The sequence below is a fragment of the Triturus cristatus genome, chromosome 9 (assembly GCF_964204655.1).
Source record: "Triturus cristatus chromosome 9, aTriCri1.1, whole genome shotgun sequence".
In the NCBI taxonomy this organism is placed as follows: Eukaryota; Metazoa; Chordata; class Amphibia; order Caudata; family Salamandridae; genus Triturus; species Triturus cristatus.
This window is the reverse complement of record NC_140592.1, coordinates 88,521,578-88,543,847: the sequence shown is the minus strand read 5'-3', so window position 1 is coordinate 88,543,847 and position 22,270 is coordinate 88,521,578. Positions and strand designations below refer to the sequence as shown.

The following is a 22,270-nucleotide window of genomic DNA, read 5'->3' as shown; positions in this document are numbered from 1 at the left end:
AAAACAACTGAATTAATATGAGCGGGAGACATGTCACTTCCACTTTTGTAGGAAGTTTACACTCTTAGTTTGTGAATACCAAAAGTAGTAAACTTACTACAAAGCGTAACCACCCTCAAAAGTGTAATTTACCTTTGTGAATCCAGCCCTCTGAGCGGATGCAGGAGAAACATCTTGTCGAACCTGTAATTATTCTTACAAAAATGTTTAGATGAAGATTCAAACGAACAATGGAACACAATCTTTTCCCTCCTCTGCCCAGCTCCCAAAGCACACCTTTCCACTTGAAAATCAATGATCATGTCCTTTTAAAAGGAGGACAAAGTCTTCAACAAAACATTTCAGCAAAACATCCAGATAGAAAAATCTTAAATCCTTATTCTTAGTTTCGCTACAAAAGTATTTATACAAGTAGAAAAATACATGTAGACTACAGAGACTATATGCAAAAATTATAGTCACAGCTACCAAGCGACACATAGCATTTCAAGCAGTAAAACAGCCCTTCACTACTGAATTGTGGGAGCATTATCATGGTTGCAGAAATTGCCATGCGAGAATGCTTGCAGAAGAGTGAAAGGATGGAAGCTATTTGACCAACCAGATGTTGTACTGGGCAAGAAGAGAAGAACCAACAGCCAAAACCAACATAAGCCCTGGAGGATGATTGAGCTTCTGAAATGCTCACATGGCTTTCCGCTTCCATACTCGGAATCACTAGCAGTCCGATCCATTTAACAGCCCTGTCCTAAATAAATGTTGACAGTGTGGCAAGGTGGGTGGGCATAACCGCAAATCCCTCGTCTATTTCAACACTTCTCAACAGGAAGCTCAGATCATGTTCTTAACTCCTGGAAATAGTCATAATATGGCATCACCAGATTCTAAGAGGTGCCATAACTCTGCCAGATTTTAAAATACAAGATAATTATTTTGTTTTACCTCTGAAGTGATCAAAGTTGGTTACCGTTGCCAAAAGGTAGGGCAAATGTCTTACAAATGTAATGGGTAGCTTTGGAAAGATTCATGATGAAGGCTGTTTTTTTCTGTGATCATATTACTCTAAAACGTCACCCACTGCTGAGAAGGACACCAGATATCAATGGATTAATCAAGAAACCATTTAATTAAACAACTGCAAACATGCTCGCGATATGGGTAAAGTAGGTACAGAGGAACATGGGAAATGAATATGGCTGCTACAGAAACGTGATATGTGTTGCACCGTTATAAACAATCAGACAGGAAAGTTCTAAGAAAAAAATGTACTTGGAAATTTGAAGTTAATCTGGATCAATACAGTTTATCAAGTGATATTTAATGTATCTGTTACGATGACACACCTTTGCTGCATTAGCAGGCCCGTCCTTTCCATAGTACCCCAGACATATGGCCAATGAGAAAAGACCTTCCGCTAGTGTGGGACAAACATTTTTAAAAATGATACACAATGCTGGACAGCCCGCACAGCAGCCATGACATGGCGGGCTGGTTTGCAACTCTTATTTTCCCCAAAACAAATCCCCTTAGCAAGAATTTGTTTATTTGGGGGGGGGGGGGGAAGGAAATCATTGCCCCTTACACACTAGAGAGGGGGTGGGGGGGTCGTTTAGCGCCAGAGGGGCATTTTTATTATTTATCTGTTGCCTAGATAATCCTTTTGATCAAAGACAGTACCCGGTAGGAAGACCACCTATAAACAGAGAGGGCCTTCTGACTGAGCTAGAATTTTGTACAGCACACAAATGCCTAACATTGGTCTTGTGTGAATCAGCGGCAGAGAGAAACCAAAAAAAACAGCAGTTGAAAAAGATGTGTTTTCAGAGCTTTGCTTAATGGCACATAGATTGTCTCTGCATGAATAGCAAAAGGAAGGCAAGTCCAGGTCTGAGCTGTGATTACAGAAAAGGCAGGACCACCTGAGCGCATTATATGAAACCTAGGTCTGGAAACAAGAAAAGCAGAATTAGAATGCACTTCTCTTGTGGAATGATAACAGGTGAATATATCCATGTACCAGATGGCTTGGAAAATACAGCACTTGTGGACTGGGTGCCAATGCAAGTTAACCAAATGACAAGAAAATCTAGGAAGACCTAAGACGAGACTTACTGACCCATTCTGAATCAGCAGTAGTCGGAGCATTATATAAGAAGCAAGACCATTAACAAGTGTGTTGCAGTAATCAAGTCTGCTTGTAATACATGCCTGAACTAGAGTTTTCATAGATCAACTTGACACAAAAGAATTATGTTTCCTGGAGATTATCATCATGCTGAAACATGTAGGCCGTCCGTTTTTTAACATGGGTCTCGAATGATAGGTTGGTGTAATAAAATAACATCCAGGTTATGAGCTCTGGCCTCAGGGCAGGTAAAAAGGCATTGATGTCATCGGTTCATCGTCCAGATGGAGTGATTGCCAAACAATAAGACCTCAGTCTTATCAGCATACAGCCTCTATGAACTGGCATCCATCCAGTGAGCTACAGATGTTAAACATCATTTAAATTGTTCTTGAAATATTGATTGTTCACACACTCGCCGCAGAACAATCTGGGTGTCATTGACATAAGAACAGAATTGAAACACAAAGGAGGCAATGAGATAGGACAGAGCCAATACGTACAAGTTAAAAAGGGTTGGACTCAACGATGAGCTTTGAGGAACCCCGCAGCTAAGGTGTTGATAGAGGAGTATATGGGTGCAGATGAATAGCCTGTGACCTCAGACTCAATAAAGGTTTAAACCAGCCCAGCCCCTTCTCATGGAAACCGACCGCATCAAGTCTATTTTAAGCAAGGCCAAGTCAAAGGCCGCCGACAAAGCAAGGAGGTTCTGGGCTGTAGAGCACCCCGTTTCCAGTATCATCCGGATGTCCGTGCAGTGGGCAGTCAACACGGAATGAAATGTGTTAAGAACAGCCTTTTCTTCAATAAAAAATGAAAGCTAGATGTTAACATAGCTTTCCATGATTTTGGTCACTGATGGCATGAGGCAATAGGACAAAGTGGGCGGATCAAGAAAGGGTCAAAGGATGAACCTGAGCTAAAAAAGTTTTGTTTAGAAACAATAAAATCCATAGTTACTGGACAGAATTCTGTACAAGATGATGAGACAGACATAGGGAGCATGAGGGGAGTCACCGAATCAGCAGTTGAGTCCGTGTTGGTAACAGCAGCAAAGGATGAAAGAAGGTGACAAGACTTTTTGTGGAAAAAATAGCTAACTCCGAAAATAGAGTTTGTGATGCTGTGATGACACAGTAAGTGGTTCTGAATTAGCCAGAGACCTGTACATTGCAAAAACCTCCTTATTGGGTTCTTTTGCTTCCTACTTTCTTGATAGTATTTTATACAAGCATCCTTGAGAAGGTTATTATAATTCTTGAGCTCTGGTTCACAAATCTTCAAAATTTTACTTCACCTGCCAAAGTCTACTAAATTTTCTCTTGGCTTTGTTCTGATCAGCTAAGTAGCAGGGAGTAGATGGAGAGGAACGATGCAAAGTAAAAGTTTTCATATGTAGAGTTATATACATTTATTAAAACAATCGACATAATTATTTACAGAGCTTAGGCAGTGTGAGCTCCAGATAAGGAATCAGTTTGGCAGGATCCAATGTTGACCAAGGATGGTGAATCATTGTTGAGAATGCATTTGTTTTCATTTTTGCCACTGCCTTGAGGTGGATAGGGAAGAAAGAATTGCCTTATGACCATGTTAGTTCTAGAATGGAAATGCTATTAACTAAATCCACGCTAGAGTATATGTGATCAACAATAAGCCTCGCTAAATAAGTAGGCCCTTGGACAAGTTGAGCTAAGTCAAATACTAAACAGGTGTTTAGCAAATCTAGAGTAGCCTTAACTGATGCACTGTCCATATAAATATTAAATCTCAAGCAAAATGAAATCAGTATAGTCTAAATATGCTGACACAATAGCTTCATAAATTGTAGCAATACAATTCTGAAGAGGACCAGGAGGTCAGTAAATTAACACAATTTTGATTAACTCATTGGGATTAATTCAAATAGTGATAGATAAATATTCAGTATCTGATAAAGCTTTAATTATCCAGAATGAGACTGCAAATTCGTTCTTTAACAGGACTACCATGCTTTTCCCATGGCGCAGCATATGATGTATGCTTTAAGAAGATAGCCAGGGGGAATGGCCATAGGAAGGTCATACGCTGACTTCTTTGATCCAAGTTTCATTTATAAATACTAAATCCACACTGTAGTCTTGCAAATGCCTCCTTATTTCAATTGCATGCTTTACCGTGGACCAAGAATTTAATAGTAAACATGTAATCCTACCTTTAGTATTCTTTACCATCTGCTAACCTTCTAATCTGGCTGTGCTAGAAGGGGAATGGGAAAGGGATAGGACAGAGTTGGGAATGGCATGCCTTAAAAAGTCAATCTCACTTGGGAGAGACTTTAAACTAATAGGTTCTATGCTATAAAAGGCAAGACTAAAAAGCTAAACTAAGGACTCTGCTTATCACTTGAGAGGCAAATCAGGCAGAGTTCTGGGCAGGGTCGGGGCATAGATGGTGCAGACGGGCTTGCCTTTGGCAAACCCTTTGTTCTCCAGCGGCACATCCACACCGACACCGGTCTAAATAGAGCGAGTATGACCAGCACATTCAGAAATGGAAAAGGATTAGCGCAAGTTCTATCAATATGCGCCTCTAAAAAGGACCACTCACAGAGTGAGAAAATGGCCGCCGCTCTCTCTGAACTACACGGAGCGAAGAGCAGGTAAAAGTTTGTTTTAAAACAAGCAAAACAGAGAAAAGATGATGATAAAACAACACATTAGGGATTAAAAAGTAAGAAAGCCAAATTAAACACAGCAGACACACTACAAAGATGCCACCAAATATTACACAGACCCCGAATTGGACAAGCTGAATGATTCCAGTGACAGTGGCAGTCCTGGATGGTCTCGACAGAGGAGCTGGCGGTGTATAAGCGATCAGAAAAACATGGTTCCCAGCTTTATATGAAGCAGAGGAGCCAAGAGTTCAGCAGAAGGAGCATTTAAGAGGCATTTAAGAGTTTTTGGCAGATGCCTTGTTACTGCCCAATTCTGAATGAGTTTTATGTCGCTTATTGTGAAATATAAAGTTTTGTGAGTTATGTGAGGTATTATACGGCAAATTGTAAGCTTCTAAATTATCCCCATTTATAATAGTTTAATACAGATGTGATATGGAAAGGGGAGGTTAAGGCACTTGTATTGCACATAACAATATGCACGAGAAATGAAGGGCACACCTCAAATATAATGACTTAGCAATGGTACATTGAACAAGAATGTCAACAATTAAGACACCTGTGATACTGAAAGAACACACATAAGCTATGAATTTAGAAAGGCAGTTATAAACGGGGCACTGTAAAAGCAGATATACCGTCCTCTGAGATGCAGAGATCATATGTTAAGAAATGGTATGGACAACACATATAAATCATACGTGATATGGAATGTGCAGGTAAAAAAGTGGCTTATACCAAAGCACTAGTATACATATAACAGCAATGCAGATTAATACAAGATACTCACCTTCATTACTTACATATATTTAGCCCTTAATTACAATTCCTCCAGACTCATGTCTATGAGCTGTAGGCCAGTGGATTGAACATTTTCTAAAGTGAAGAAGAAATGTTTGCCAAACAAGCATCCCTGCTTTAATCTCCTATGTCTTCACTAGTTCCACTATCTCAATCCATTTCTCTTCGTCCATACCTCGGAGTTACAGATAAAGAGGAGAGTATAGGGGTGCTTCATCTAAACTAAGGTAGTTTGAGAATTACCAGAAGAGTCCCTAGGCATTATGGATTTACAGTAATTATGTATGTATGTAACCGAAACTACATGATCCTAGCTACAAAGCAATGGAGCCCTCATTCCTTCCACCAGTTGTTAGCAAGCATGATATCGAAATGCGGAGGCAGTCAGCTAATACCCAAAACCCTTAAGATGATCTTTAGAAGTGCATGACTATTTTCAACGTCTGAATGACAGCTACTTCCAAGGTGTAGTAAATACAATGTCTGTTAGTAGCCCACACAGGTGTTCAGAGATTACATTCAACTTAACATTAGGCAGAAAAGAAACAGATTCTGCCCTCGCACTCATTAAATGTGCTCCAGTGCCTTCAGGTAGAAGAATCATGGTGGTTGCACAGTACTACAGGACAGAGGCATTTCCTGAACAGGTAACAGAAGCCTAAAAGCTAAATATGAATAGTTCTATGACTAAGATCAAACCTTATAAAAAAAAGCCTTTAAAGCCAACCTGGTTCTGAAGCACTTAAGAGCATTCCAAGTGATGCATGCAGTACTGTGTCTTTGACACTTCGCTTAACAACCCTCCCATCCTTTAAGGAGACATGTTTCGGGCAATCAGTTAAGCCACTCCAAGTCAGTGGCCTTTGTCAGGACTACATGATCTCTGTCTAAGCTAGTATTAGAACTAATAACCCACCATACCTGGCTAAGAAGCTAACCAAATAACATGGAAAACGTCACACAATGAGCCCCAACATTGCCAGACTGGGTGTGAAAATGTGCAACAAATGTACATTCTCCTTCTTATGCTCCCAGTATGTGGACCAGCATCTCTACTGACATTTTCCAACCCTTCAGCAATTCAGAAAGAAGCGGACCACTGCTTGCCAGAAGGGGAACTACCCCTTATATACCAGTAACACTATGTGTACCCGCTTCTCTGTAAACAATCAAATAATGTTCCCTTGAGCTCTGCTCACTGTTCCCTTCAGCTCTGCTCACTCCTCCCCTCCACTGATTCCCAGTTTGGTTTGTGCTTTACTACTACATTTCTAAATATGCTGGGAGACATAATGGGGTAAGAAGAATACTACAGAATTGTTTATTTACTAATCAGGCAGGACATAAGTCAGCATGCTAAGGCCAGAAACCTTAGTGTAGAGTGAGAATGGCTGTATCACTGGTAGCAGTATCCTGTGGCCCACCACCATATCACCAAGTACGGCGGAACAGCTAGAGTAAACATGTGCCCCACCTCTAGCGGAATGCCATAACATATTTACTGCAGGATATCATAATGTTAAACGATGTGAGATGTGGCTGAGCTCTCACAAAATTCAATCTGACCACTATAGGGTAAACTGGTTTCTGCGAGGAATACCCCCATGTATCTTTGCTGCAGAACAAGGCATTCCTACATATGATACTTGCTCACCAACTAATCAAACAAATATTGCAGAGAAAATTAAGAAACTAAATAGCCCAAACAAAGGTTGTTAAAAAGATAGGAGTCTAATAAGTATGCCACACAAAAGATGGAACTCCCATGTAGGAATCAAATGTTTTAGAAAAAAAAAAAATGTTAATGGCTATTGGCCGAAATTAGCTTTCGACAAACAGCAAATCTTTCCCCAAAATGGTCAAAGCAGAAAGAACTGTAAAAGGAAGAACCCAGTGATGCCTTCTGGTGAAAGAAAAATGTTTCAGTTGTAAGCATACTTCATTCCCTCCCCCCATCTTGGCATTTTTCTAGGTTTCCTTTCTTGTTCCAGTTGCTGTTTCTTACTGTCAAAGGAGTGAGTAGGTGTCAATGATAGAAGGACATTTATAAATGAAGATCAAGTTACTTACCTTCGATAATGCCTTATCTGGTGGAGACTTTATCTGACCGCAGATTCCTTACCCTAGAATTATCCCCAGGCGTCAGACTGGATCCGGACATTTTTCTTGACCAGTTCCCCTGCGCACCGGTAGGTGGCGTCATTCAGTTCCAAGTGGCTTCATCTGAGACATAAGTGACGTACATAGTGCCTATATAGGCACAACCCCAGTGCACTGACATCAGTTACATTTCGCGACTTTACACTCTAGAAATGTGGGGCCACAAAGTACACTTACCACAGGTGTGGAAGGCTAGGGCCCTGAAAGGGGAAAGCCGTGTCCCTAGAAATCAGTTTGCAGAGCGGGGAGGATGGGTGGGTAGGTAAGGAATCTGCGGTTCGATAGGGTCTCTACCAAATAAGGCGTTACAGAAAGTAAGTAACTTGTTCATCTGATAGAGACTTTAGCCGCAGATTCCTATCCTTAGAATATATATCCAAGCAATACCTCCCTGGAGGTGGGTCTGCAGACCGATTTGACAAAAGGAAGTATTGCAGGACCGAACAGGCAAAATGCCCATCCCTAAGGACCAGACTGTCCAGGCAGTAGTGTTTGGTAGACTTGTGCAGGAACGCCTACGTTGTCGTCTGGAAGATGTCCAGGACTGGAGCTCCACGTGCAAACGCAGTGGTTGCAATTTTAGTTCTGGTGTAATGACAACGCACAAACCTCAGGGGGTTGCTTCTTAGCCAATGCGTAGCAGATTTTGATACAGAACACGATCCATCGTGAGATGGTCCTCTTCTGTATGGACCGTCTTTTCTTCACTCCAACATACCCTACGAAGAGTTGGTCATCCATCTGGAGAACGTGTGCGATCAAGGTAGAAAGGCAATGCTCTTTTTGTGTCCAGACAGTGAGGGACGAGGCAGAGTGTAAAAAGTAGGCAAAGTGATCAATTGGTCTTCACGAGATGGAGTGACCACATTCAAGGGAAAGAAAGCTTATACGAAACACAAATTTGTCTGGGGAGATGTTCAGATAGGAGAATTGAATGACAAGGCCTGAAGCTCACTGACCCTCCAGGCACATACTACTGCCGCCAAAAGGCCATCTTGATGGTAAGGAGCCTGGATGGACAATTGTGCGAGGGCTCAAACGGAGTACACATAAGAAAAGTGAGGAAGAGATTAAAGTCGCACTGGGGCATAATAAAGGGAGAAGGTGGAAACAAATGTGTAAACCTTACAGAAGCCTATTTACAATAGGGGATTTGAAGAGGCATGGTTGATCAGGCAACCATAGAAATAGAAAAGAGATAGCCATTCAGAGTGCCCAGAGCAGAGACCTGCTTGGCAAGGGAAAGGATGAGTAGGAGAACCTGTGAACCTGAGAAAAGGGAGAGGGGTGGGGGCTGGTAGGGGACAGAAAGGGAATCGATTTGTCTTTCTGTACACCATGCAGTAAATTTTGCCAAACGGAAGGCATAAATTGTCTTGGTGGAGGGACGCCTGGCTGGCAAGATAACATCCCAGGCTTTGGGAGGATTGTAGAAAACGGTCAACTGTTGCCAATCAATCTCCACGCAAGAAGGTGAAGAGTTGACAGGGTAAGGTGGAGAACCCTCCCCTGTTGCTGCAACGGAAGATCCTCCCGAAGGGGCAGCCTGATCGGCCATGCTCAGCAGCTCGGGACACCAGGCTCTCGGGCCTAGTCTAGAGCCACAAGAAATACTTGGGCCCGGTAGTTCCTGATCTCTCGCGCCGGGACGCTCCATGGAGTAGCTGTGTGCACTATAAAATGCAATCATCATCATCTCCTTGAGTACTCTAGGCAAGAGTGGTATGGACGGAAAGACATACAGGAATAATGAGCTTCACTAGGAACAAAAAGCGTCTCCGAGCGAGAGGTGCCTTGGAAACCCCAGCACTCAGAACTGCTGACAATGCACATTCTCGGCTGTGGTGAACAGACCTAACCAAGGCTATGCCCACTGCTGAAAGAGACCTTGCACAACCTTCGGATGGAGATGCCATTGGTGATCCGCTAGGTATCTGTGGCCGAGTTCAACAACTCTGGCGGTCAGAGAGCTCCCAAGATGTTGAACCACCAGGAATATGCCCTGCTTGTCCAGCTATATCCAGAGAAGCAGGATCTCTTGAAAAAGGGGCCACAGCCTCACCTCACCCTGCTTGTTGCAGTACCACATGGTGGTGGGTGTTGCCTGTGAATACTTGCACTAGCCTTCCCTGGACAGAGGGTAGAAAGGCTTTCAATACCAATTAGATCGCTTGGAGCTCCAACAGGTTGATGTGGAGTCCGGATTCCGCCCGAGAGCACAGTCTTCTGATCTCCACTTCTCCTAGATGGCCGCCCCATCCCAGGAGTGATGCATCTGTCACTACTTTCAGAACTGGTTAAGGAAAAGAGAGGGGTCTGCCGCTGACTCAATCGCGGTCTGTAATTCACAACTGCAGGTCCTCTACAGTTCTTTCCGAGATCTGGACCATGTCAGAGAGACTCCCCTGATGCTGCTCACTGGAACTTGAGGTCCCACTGCAGAGCTCACACAAGGCAAGAGCATGAGTCACAAGTAGGATGAAGGAGATCATAAGGTCTAGACATGTCAGAGTCAGTCTTACCGAAATCCAGGATAGAAGCAGAAACATCAGTATAATAGCCTGAATTTTCTAGACTTGGCCTTCGGGAGGGTAGGCCTGAAACTGAACGGTGTCCAGAGCAGCTATAATGAAAGGGAGCGTCTTAGAGTGAGTCAGGTGTAACTTCGGCACGTTGATAGTGAACCCCAGCGAAACCAGGAGGTCTGCTGTCGTCTGGAGGTGGAAGACGACAGCCTGCTTTCAACAACCAGTCATCAAGACAGGGGAAGACTGGCACACCTGATCTCCGCAGATGAACTGCAACCACCACCATCCCCTTTGTGAACACTTGTGCGGCACTGGTGAAGCCAAAAGGAAGCACAGCAAACTGAAAGTTCTTGTGGCCCACCGTGAACTGCAGGCAACGCCTGTGGACAGGCAGGACAGGAATATAGAATTATGCGTTCTACAAGTCCAATGCTACCATCCAGTCTTTGGGATCCAGGGCAGGCAGGACCTGAGCAAGAGCGATCATCTTGAACTTCTCCTTCTTGAGGAAGAAAGTGAGAGATCGCAGGTCAAGGATAGGAGGAAGGTCTCCATCTTTCTTGGGCGCCAGAAAGTATGACAATAGCAACCACTACTTACTCCTGGCGTCAGCACTCTTTCTATGGCTCCTTTGGCAATAAAATCTGCGACTTGCTGGCAGAGAAGGGATGAGTGGCCCCTCGTAAGTAGGTGGCATGGTGGGAGGGGTAGTCTCAAAGGAGAGGGAGTAGCCCATTCAGACAATTTGCAAAACCCACCTGTCCAATGTTATGGACCGCCAGTTGGGCAGGTGATGCCAAATCCTGTCACCCACTGAGTGTCCATGATGAAAAAAGGACAGACTAGGAGGGTTTGGAGGCTACGGCTGCTGGTTGGGGGGGGGGGGGGGGGGGGGGGGGGTTGGGAGGGATCTGTTTGGGGGGGGGTTGCTGACCTGACCACTGGCTACCCGACCCATGGGGCTGGTAGGAACCATGGGGTAGCTCTTCCCAGATGTGTGCTGACTGGCGCGGAAAGAATAGAATTGACATCAGCGTGTAGGGGCGGCACCACGCACGTCACTTCCGGCGCAGTTGACGCATCAACGCCACACAGAGCTGAACGACATTACCTACTGGCATGCAGGGGTACTGCTCAAAACAATTTACAAATCCAGTTTGGCACCTGAGGATAATTCTAAGGTAAAGAATCTGGGGCTAGAAGTCTCTATCAGATAATAACTTTTAAGCACTTCAGCGGAGTTTAGGAAGATTATTTTAAATATTCCCAAACTGTACTTAATCAAATAAATTTGACTGCACCATTTAACTTTTGATACTGGACTACTCATATTCTGCATATTGTCTTTCTTTCAAAAGTTGCCAAATGTAATCCATTTTATGCATTAAAAATATGCACTGCAGCCTTTTTGCATAAAATATCAACATCTAAAAGCACATGCTTCGTTTTAGGGAGGAAGTGTAAAAAGATTTTCCTTGACTCCTACACGCTACTTCTGGGTTTTGTATAACTGTGCAATACCTTTGAGCACTGACTGTAGATTTACAAAGGTGGCAGGTGCAACAAAATTAGATTAAAAACGATTGTCCATTTCAACAAAGTACATGTTGGTAGAGCTCAGAAGAAAAATATCAAGGGAAGATGGCAACAAGATGGATTCTCTAACAGCAAACTGGGTCAAAATTCACCAGAATTAAAAACAAATCCACTATATCGGTTTATTTATGACTAGCCCAGAGTTGGCCTAGTTTAGACTCCCTTCTCTGAGTTACTTTCCAAATACCTGCTTTACTGAAGCCCAACACCTCATATGACTCATCTCTGAAGAACTGCTTTCACTTCATGGTCATGCATTTGTAATCCATGTTCCTACCACATATTAGTGGGCAGCTGCTCAACCACCATCATAGCCAAAGAAACTTGCCATCCCATCACTGCTCGCACTGGTGTTAGAGCACACCCATCTTTCTTGCACGGTTAAAGAAGGCATCAACTGCTACGAATAGTCAGACAAACAATTTCTTACCACCCAAACCCTCTTTTGAAATATGTACTATTTGTCACTTCATGCCACACACAAAACACAGAAGCAGCAATTCACACAAGTAATAGGAGTTACTTATTAGTAGGTAGAAAAAACGCAAAGAACTGCACATGAAGATGCTCTTTCAGCTGTGATATTTTCAAAATGTTAAAACATGCAAATCAAGGATCAAATGCCAATAGTGTAATTTATTAACAGCAATTCTAAACTGCATGTAAACATTCTTACTAGTCTCTGGGAGCCAATTAAAAAAGCAACCTAAAATAAGGTCAAAGTTGGTTAATCTGTCTAAAAATTGGCAAATGTACCGTTTGTGACCACTCTGGTCAGGGATGCATGCAGGGTTATTAGGATTCCAGAGCAGGGCCTTTATTAGCTGTTACGGACTACATCCCCTGCGACAGATTGACTTTCATGCTTTCAACATCCCAGTGAACTTGATCATTTCATTAAATCATGTAAGTAATTTTAAACAGTGCCCAACCTTCACCCTAGGCAAGCTTTGAACCCCAAGAAACAAGGTAGTTTCTAGAATCGGTGAATACAAATATGTTCAAGGAGTTTATCTGAGACTGAGTAGTGTCTCCTCTGATGGAAGTTGTAGCAATCTTCGGAATCTAGAATTGGAAATGATCCACTGTACCCCTTTAAGTTTGAAGCTATAACAACTATTTTGGTTTCTAATCATGGCACCAAATTGGACTGGTTGTAGGTGACTTTCTTTTCTCCATATGGTGAGGCATTGTTGTGTAGTATTTTGTCAATGGTGCCCAATATCTTGAAGGCTGGTCTGCCTTAAAATGGCTAGATGTGGAGTTGTCCAAGATGCTGCATAGTTTGGATTGGCGCTTGTTGACTCTTGCTCCTAAATTGTAATGGCATGGTCAATGTAACATCTGATTGTTTTTGCCGCTCTTGTTAAACCAAGGGTGTATTTCGCAACTGATAAGTATGAATAGCTGCGCTGAATCTGCCTGGTGCGCCCTATGGAGCCCAGAAGCAGCAATCGAGTCATTGAGAGAGATTGTCTCAGTTGCATATTATACCTCCAAATTTTTATGGAGTTGAAACAGATACTTGCTTTCGTGGCATCAGAACAAATAAGCTTGCAAAGGTCTCTGTCAGTGGCGATCGTTGCGGGCCACATTCCAGTTCATCAATTTTTTGCCCACCGTGGCACACCAGAGGGTGCAACCATAAGCAAATCAATCTTGGTCCTACTGCTTGAGTTATGAGTTTCAATTGTGGGCTTGCTGATGATGCAGAAAAACAAAACAAACTGAATTATTTTGGCCTAAGAATGTACGACTGCGTGGAGTGGTAAAATTAAGCTCCGAATGCCGTACAGTACATATGACAGCTGGAAACCTAATCACTGAGCAGATAAACAAAGATCAGGTTCTTTTATTACTATCAGATCTATTGTCCTTCAACAGGGAAGGACAACGTAATTAAACCTTCCGTACGTTAAAAAAAACACTGCATGGAAAGAGCAAAAAGAAAAACAACTGGAAAGCAAGAGTGATGTAGATATCAGAAACAATTCACCAAAAAACATCTGGAGTGCCTGCAAATTGGCTTAAATAATTTAGGGCAGGGATCTCCTCAAAAAGATAAAACAACGAAACTAAAATAGCTCTGGGGGATAAATTGTTATCGGAAAAGCTATTGACTTCACATGGAACTAAATGTTAAAGACGTGAGCATGTAGTGAGGTCTGCAGACTATACAATGTAGTTAATTATGCAAAGTGATCAAGGAGCCTCCAGTACAGAGAACAGAATATTCAAAATCCACCCCCTGCAGGAAACACTTATTACTTTTGGTCAGGCCAGAAGGACACCTACCATGGCAATGGTATGTGGGAGCCATACCAAAGGTTCAATGTAGACAAACTTCTCCATGACTGACACTGAAAAACTGTGTAGACACACAGATCTGGAGGATGTTTTGGGAGGTAGCATTTGTATGAGACTGAACAGCTCTCACAGGGACTGCACTGCTGGAAAGTAACCGAACAGGAGCAGGATGGGAATGGAGGAGGGGATGCAGATGTATTGGGGCAGTACAATATGTCCATTGCTAATGGGTTGCCAGACATCAGAGTGTAGTTAAACAGAGATAGAAGGGAAACAAAAATCACCTATTTAGGCATTCCAACAAGACAGTGAAGCATGTATTACCTTCGAAGACTCTCTTTCTTCTCATCACTGGTTAAGCAGCTGTCCAAATGCCTGTTGATGTACTGCTCTGAAATTCCAACACCGCAAACTGGGCAGTCAACTGCAGGGAAAAAGGGGGTGATTACTATACATTCTATGAGCCCAGAAAGGGTTCTTAAGCCTGGACCGACAAACGCAAAAGGCATATAAAGGCAGGCAAGATTTTGTCACATGCCCAAGCGCACAACGCGTCACTGAAGACCTGGAGACTGATCCAAGGATCTGGCAGAACTGCAAAGAGAGAAAATAAACTAGAGTGTAAATGTTCTATAAAGATCAGGTTTATGTGCAGTGGAATGTATGTGGGGAGTAGATGCAATGTCTGACTTGAAAGACAACCAGGGGTGCTGATCACATTGCCCGCACCTTCAGACACGCCATGAACAGCAAAAGAAAGCCAAACCAACAGTGATCTAGTCTAATTCACCAGAAATATTGAGGACACTTCAGTGATAAGTTGGTGGAAGGCTATTGGCAAAAGAGAGTTTAAGGGTTGTATACATAGCTTAAAAAATACTTCAGGAAAATAGGTTCTCGCATCTTCATTTTAATGGTGGTGAGGACAGGATTTGTTTCAATCGCCAGTGAAGTAACAAAGAACATTTTAGATTCTGTTTACATATAATTGATGTTGGGGTGAGTTTAGAACTTATTTTTTTCAGACTGCAGTTCTTTCCTACTTTAATGATTTATTACACACTGACCATTGAATGGTTATTTAAAAGCCCCTGCAAGTCGCTATGAATCCTCTTGAGTTCACATGTGTCCTATGCACTTTAAACCCCTGTTCGCGCCAATGGTCGAGCCACACCAGTGCATCACTATGTGCAGTGGCTGCATTGCAATATATATTATGAGGAGACATGTATGGATATTGCTGCAGTTTCATCATCAACAGCTGTCTAGCGAATCCACAGAATAACTGTGCAAATGCACAGATGCATGTCTTCCACGGGGTAGTCATGCACATACATTGTATGTTGACACACAGTAGATGCCCAGCAAAGAAGACGCACTGATATAAAAACACTCTATTACCACAGGCATTTGTGTATGGAGAAACTAAAATTGGGTGCGCCTTCTTTGGAGTTATGTGAATCACTGTTCTTTTTTGTTAGATAATTTGAAATAATTCTGCCTTTCTTTAATGTTAATACCAATACTACCAAACCGCTGGTCGAAGATCTAAATATCCCATACCTACAGCAGGCCTGTTGTAAGTTCACCGCTGTCAGTAGTGCAGAGATTAATGAAATGATATTTGCCAATAAATGAGGCTTTCCTATTGATCCATATTTTGCCAACATATTTCGTATGGCTGAAGAAATTAGACAAGTTAGATTTCCTTTTGCTTTGCTAGGTAGAGCTAGGACATCAGAGAGGCAGATTCTATTGTATTGCACAGGAGGCTTATGCTCTCACCTAGCCTGGAACACTATGAGAGGTGACTGGATTGATCCACTTCATTTCAGCAGCATGCATAGAAACCAGCTAGTAAGGCTCTAACCTTTTGGGACCTCTTTTGGCCCTGGCGTGGACACTCGCCCAGGACTTGCAGCACATCCGGGGCTTCTGGCTGATGAGGCCTCCGTTGCAAGTCTGCTAGTTTCTGGAGTATCACAATGCCCTTCCATTTTAACAGGTGCTTTTTCTTCACTGCTAGGGTCCTCTGTTCGTGTTGATGCCAAAGTGCTGGCTTTCAGCAAGAAATTGTCCATGCAAGCACTTTCCTGCTTCACTCTTGTGGCACCAACCCTTGAGTGTTGTTTATCAGAAGAATGGGAACCACGGAGCATCGCTGGGGATATGGGAGGGGAATCCAACACAAACTGGAAGAGATGCTTCCTGAAAATCAAAAAAAATAAAAACATTATATAATGAGATAAATGTGTGCATTTTATTTGTGTTGAACCTCTTAAAAATTCGGTCCAACTAAGAAGCCACATTAAGTTTGTGTGATTGGCAAAACCCTTATTTCAGGTTTTTGATATATTCTTACTAATCCACAATTTGTTGAGTGGATAATATGAAAATGTAAAGCTACTCCTCATTGGTTGACCAAACACAAATACATACGGCTGCTTGAGTTCCAAAGTCACCAAGACTTGTGCCTTCAGCCACATCATGAACAGAGACAAACAAAGCCCATCAACATTAAGGCAAGAGCCATGCACCCCAAATATCAAGGACATGTTTCAAATAAAGGGATATATCAAACTTCATTTTATCCTGTTACTTATACTATCACTTGAAACACAGGCATGTGAAGCAGACAGATTTAGACTGATGCTGATTATCTGATGGATGAGAAGGAAGAGCTATCCACTTAAAAACTGGGAATGACCGCGCGATCCCTAAACTGGCTGACCTAAATTATGCTAATCTCAAACCTGCGAGCAATCAGGTTTGCATTTAGTGTATTTCTGCATGCCCACTCACCGTGGACGAAATACATACAGGTGGCCTCCTGGCTTGCAAGACTACCAATACTCGCATCTTTAGCCACACCGTAAACAGACATATGAGGCCCAAGTGATCACAAGGGCAAATGGAGGAATCAGATGGTTGCAATTACGTTTAGATAAAAGAGAAACAGAGCTTGATTTCATTATCAATTACTTAATAGACATTGTAAAAGTGGGAAGGTTTTCCATCTGGAAGTTGAAAGTTAAAAGTGAAGGTAGAAGGCAAATCTGTAATATGAGCAGGCTGTCTATTTTCTTAACACAATAAAATCTTGCCTATTCTTTTTTAATCAATACAAAAAGAGCATGAGGGCAATCACGTAAATAGGAAAAACAATGTATTAGACTTGATTCGGATGGGGAAATTACTTGATCATGATGGAATTAATCCAGAATTCTTTAAGATACATAAAGTAATTGTAGACCCTCTTCTTGGGGATTTGTTAAAAAGCAGTTCAAAGTGAATAATTCACAACAACCTTTTTACATTAGCAACTTATTCTGATCTCTAAAATGAATAAAGATCGGTACTTAGAGTCATAACTATGGATATAGAACGATTTTTAAAATGATACTGATCCAGCTATCCTACAGGATATTCAGGAGGATAATATATGGGATAAAGTAAACCCTGCAGTACATTATAAGGATATTGCGAGTCACTGAGGAATTCCTTGACCATATAGAGCGACAGGGCTGAAAGCAAAGTTCTTTTATGAGATAAAATCTAATTTTAGCTTTTTTAGCCGGAAAATACTAGACTCTCTGGAAGTATTGGCCCCCCTGCGGAGAATTAGGGATAGGTCCAAAATCGCTACGACTTGGTTTACAGCTGAGTTGTTGCAGCTGAAACTTCGTTGTAGGCGGGCAGAGCGGACCTGGAGAAAACAATATCTCGAGCCGGATAAAGTCCTTTTTAAACAGGCATTGACGGACTATAAGACGCAGATTAAGGGTGCCAAAGCGAGATTTCTTGAGGAGTCGTTACTACAAGCAGCGAATAAATCACAGACCTTATTTAAGATCTTCAGAGACCTTTCTCGACCAGTCTGTGCTGTTAACGACATCCCAGCCTCTCAGGCTCTGTGCGACTCCCTGGCGCAGGCCTTTGAGGATAAGATCGCTCTGATTTTGAGCAAGCTTGCTTTGTCGACCACGCCTGCCATTCATTCTGTGCCTGTTTCCGTGCCGGCGACTGATTCAGAGACCGTAGAGGTAGATGGCAGACAGGTACGGATGGACAGTTTTCCACCCCCGTCCTTTGAGGATTTCTGTTCTTTGGCAAATAGTGTATCCTCTGGCTTCCCTAGGGACCCATTGCCACATAAATATTGGAAATTGTTCCAGGCGGAGCTTTTTCCTCCACTATATGCTATCTGCTGCCAGTCCCTTACCTCAGCTCGAGTTCCGGATAGTTGGAAACTCGCGGTGGTTTCCCCATTGCTGAAGAAAGAAACACTGGATTCCACCTGTCCAGCGAATTATAGACCCATTTCGCTGCTCCCTTTTCCTATTAAGATTCTGGAGAAACTGGTCACTAAACATCTGTCCGGTTTTATGGAGACTAACATCTGTCTGGACGTGACCCAGTTTGGCTTCAGACCAGCTCATGGTACTGAGTCCGCCTTGGTGACCGTCCTGGACGATCTTCGTTCGCGAGTCGACATTGGACGGGCAGCCTTTTTAGTGCTGCTCGACATGTCGGCCGCGTTCGATACGGTCAACCATGCCATTCTGGTCAATAGACTAGAGGAAATTGGAGTGACGGGCTTGGCCCGTGAGTGGCTGGTTTCTTATCTGGGGGGCAGGCGTCAGGTGGTAGCCTTGCCACCGTTTCAGTCTGACATCAAGGTGGTTGGGCAGGGTGTTCCTCAAGGGTCTGCCATCAGCCCCATTTTGTTTAATCTCTATCTTCGGCCTCTGGTGAGATTGATTAAATCGCACTGAAACAATCGAAACCGTCAGAGGTCACTCGAACTCCTGCGAAGATTTGCTTTCCTCGGGTAACGAAGAGTTGGAGACGCGGACCGCGGTGCAAACTGTATAAATTCGGTGACAGAAAACGGAACCGCCTGCCCTCTTTACAAACGGAATTATTGACAATGTTCTGAAGTGAACCACAGGTTCTTTCTGTTTCGAACCGGATCATTTGTGTACCTGGCACACACTGATGCATCCGTTGCTTGTGAACTGGCTCGTAGCGTCATCTGGTAGAGAAATCACTGCATTTAACCTTACCACGATGTTTAATAAACTCAAATGATGCTGATAGTTAAATCGGCAGACACAATAATTCCTCTGAAATCTCGTTCTTTCGGAGTACTGAATTCGAGCGTTGTTTTAGTACATCCTTCAACAGATTAAGGGTGCCGTTCGGGATCTTCATTCTTTGCCGCACAGGGAGCCAGCCCACAGGACTGCGAGGACCAGCAGCCAGCAGCGTGAAAACTCACACCTGTTGCCTCTTCCTTTGGGGCTCCGCTTCTCCCTCTGGACACTTCAAGACGCCTCACGGCCCCCGCTTCGCGGGAGCCGTTCGGGATCTTCATTCTTTGCCGCACAGGGAGCCAGCCCACAGGACTGCGAGGACCAGCAGCCAGCAGCGTGAAAACTCACACCTGTTGCCTCTTCCTTTGGGGCTCCGCCTCTCCCTCTGGACACTTCAAGACGCCTCACGGCCCCCGCTTAGCGGGTGCCGTTCGGGATCTTCATTCTTTGCCGCACAGGGAGCCAGCCCATAGGACTGCGAGGACCAGCAGCCAGCAGCGTGAAAACTCACACCTGTTGCCTCTTCCTTTGGGACTCCGCCCCGTTTGTTCAGGTAGTTAACTACGTGCCCTTAGTCACGCAGCGCGGGACGCAGCACGGGCTAAGCCCGGGCAAAGGGCGGGCCCGTTGTAGCCCGTTTGAGACCGGCAGAGACCGGACCGGGCCCCCCCTCCTCACTCTGTGGACAAAACTGTATGTATTTTTATTTAAACTCTGATGCTTTTTAGTGATATTTCATGCTCCATGACTGTACCTAGTATTGTTTAGGTTGATTGCAGCAACTAATCAGTGTACAACCACCTCTACTCTATAAATTCCACCGTCCTGTCAGTCTTATGGCAACTAAAGAGGGTAGGAATCATGTTCCTAATGGCAACCTTACTGGTACTCTAGATCACTTCATAGTAAGAGCTAATTCTGTGATCGACCAGGGCATAGATCTTATGCAACGTAGAGTTTCGCAGGACCTTGCCCTGGCTAAGAGATCTTCGCTGGGCCACTTTGCTACTGCCCGCACGCCTGAAGCCCCTAAGGGTGCCCCTAATTGTACCGGTACTAAAATAACCATCCAGCCTCTTACTCAATTTTTAGATGAATCATCACATAGCGACCTTTTGAGCTGTGACGATCCGTTGCTGACCCCGAGAGACTTAACGCCCCCAGTGACCAGGCATGGACCGATTCTACGGAACAAAAAGGGCAAAGTCCCAGGATCGACTCTAAAAATGAAGTCCCAAGCCCCTAGTGCATTAAGAGTAAAATCTGGGGGCGTCAAACAATTAAAACGCCGGAATAACAAAGTTCCTGAGGCACCCAAATCGGGCACTGAGGGTCCTGGAAGCTGTGTCTCGCTGTCCTTGCACCATGTGTCTCCAGGGGAGTCCTTAGGTCAGGCACAGGCTCCTCCTGCTATTGCGCCCCTGGTAGATGGGGATTTCTCACCATTGCAACTAGATGCGCTGTTGCGCTCCCTCCTTGGCCCTTTGGAAAAGAGTGTCGACAGTATAGCGACCCATCTTACCAACCTTGAACAGCAAATAAAGGGTATTTCAGGCAGTGTTGCTATTAAAGTATGCCCACAGTGCTCCTGTAATTGTATTCCTAACAGTAGGGCTGGGGGGGCAGTGACAGATGTTACCTCTACATGTTTAGAGACCCGGCCACCTCCCATCCCACAGGTTATACCACAGGTAGTGTCTGCCAATATACATAATCTCTCACATATACAACATGAATCCAGGCATACCGACAATCAGCAGCCAGACCATAACAACATGGGAACGGCCCCCCTCGACAATGATAGCGACATTGGCAGGGTAGCACGAAAGGGAGGCATGGGAGAGGCCCCTAGAATTACTCTGAGAATCGATCTGCCCCCGGAAGCAAGCACTTGTTTGGTTGTCCTCAGGGGGTACCAGAACTTAGTGCCACAAGTAGAGAGAAGTTTAGCTCTCTGAAAAATAAAACAACACAATGGCTTAACAACTATAGGCCTTTGCCCCCTGATGTTAGAAGTGAGATCATTATGGTTAGAAGGGTGGGTTGGGTGGGGTGTATCCCCAAATCTCTAACTGGTGATTGCGTGATAGTCAACTTCAGGGATACCAGTGTGGAAATATGGATTTTCCTGGTCAGTTATGTCCCCTATCTTGGACCCCAACGGTTCTATGTGCATGTCGCAAGTACATGTATGTTCCCTCCCGTTCCAGTATTGATGACGCAAACACATGCGTGTCCACCGTCAACATGTCCTCTGCCAGATCCGCCATGAATAGGCCGGATATTCCATTCTTAAATATGAAAGGCCACCGGCTTTATATGGTTCACTTATGCCACTTTTCAGTCCAGGCAAGTAGGCCCTGATTCTGTCATCAAACTCTTCTTGCCTTCTGCCTCTAAAAGCTCCAGCCCGAGCCTGCATCTGTGACCATGAACTTTGTCTCATTCTCTGCGCTGCTCACGAAGCCTGACATCAGCTTACTCTCTGCCAAGAACTGTATTTCACCTTCGAATTATCTGCTTCCCCCTCAGCCGATGCATTCCTGCCTAGTAGTTTAAGTAAACATTCTTCCAGTTACCAAGCAAAAAGACCCATCTTCTCTGTCCTCATGCAAGTAATTCATAGCCTTGTTACCATGGAATATTCCTACCCCCTCGCATTCAGTGTAGACACTTAGACGCTTGTACACGCACAGTCAGTATAGAATAGATTCTGTCCGAGAGTCCTCCTTTTTGGATAACATAGTTCTTTAAACATAGGATGTTAGATATGATTTGGGATTAGGTTGACTTGACCTCCCAGACTTCTCGTCTCCACATATAGAGCTAAATGTCAAGTCCCCGTCACCCCCTAGTTACACGTCAATTACACGTCATACTGCTGCGCGCGCATCCATGCCAAGTATTATCTTATAGATCCACCTATACATGACATCACAACCAATCATGTTCCTTTTTACTCATTATTACACCCATTTTCGGTTACGCAAACCAA

At 43.8% G+C, this 22,270-nt stretch overlaps 1 protein-coding gene across 3 annotated transcripts in view; it reads right to left on the bottom strand.

The window, feature by feature from the left end:
* RAD18 (RAD18 E3 ubiquitin protein ligase) overlaps positions 1–22,270 on the bottom strand; it is a 588,315-nt gene that overhangs the window by 433,449 nt on the left and 132,596 nt on the right. For all 3 annotated transcript variants that reach the window (XM_085624487.1, XM_085624486.1, XM_085624485.1), the window contains exons 5-6: positions 16,050–16,387; positions 14,504–14,603 (exon numbers count right to left, since the gene is read on the bottom strand). In XM_085624487.1, coding sequence (XP_085480613.1) covers positions 14,504–14,603; positions 16,050–16,387 — 438 coding nt within the window. The remainder of the gene's footprint in view (positions 1–14,503; positions 14,604–16,049; positions 16,388–22,270) is intronic.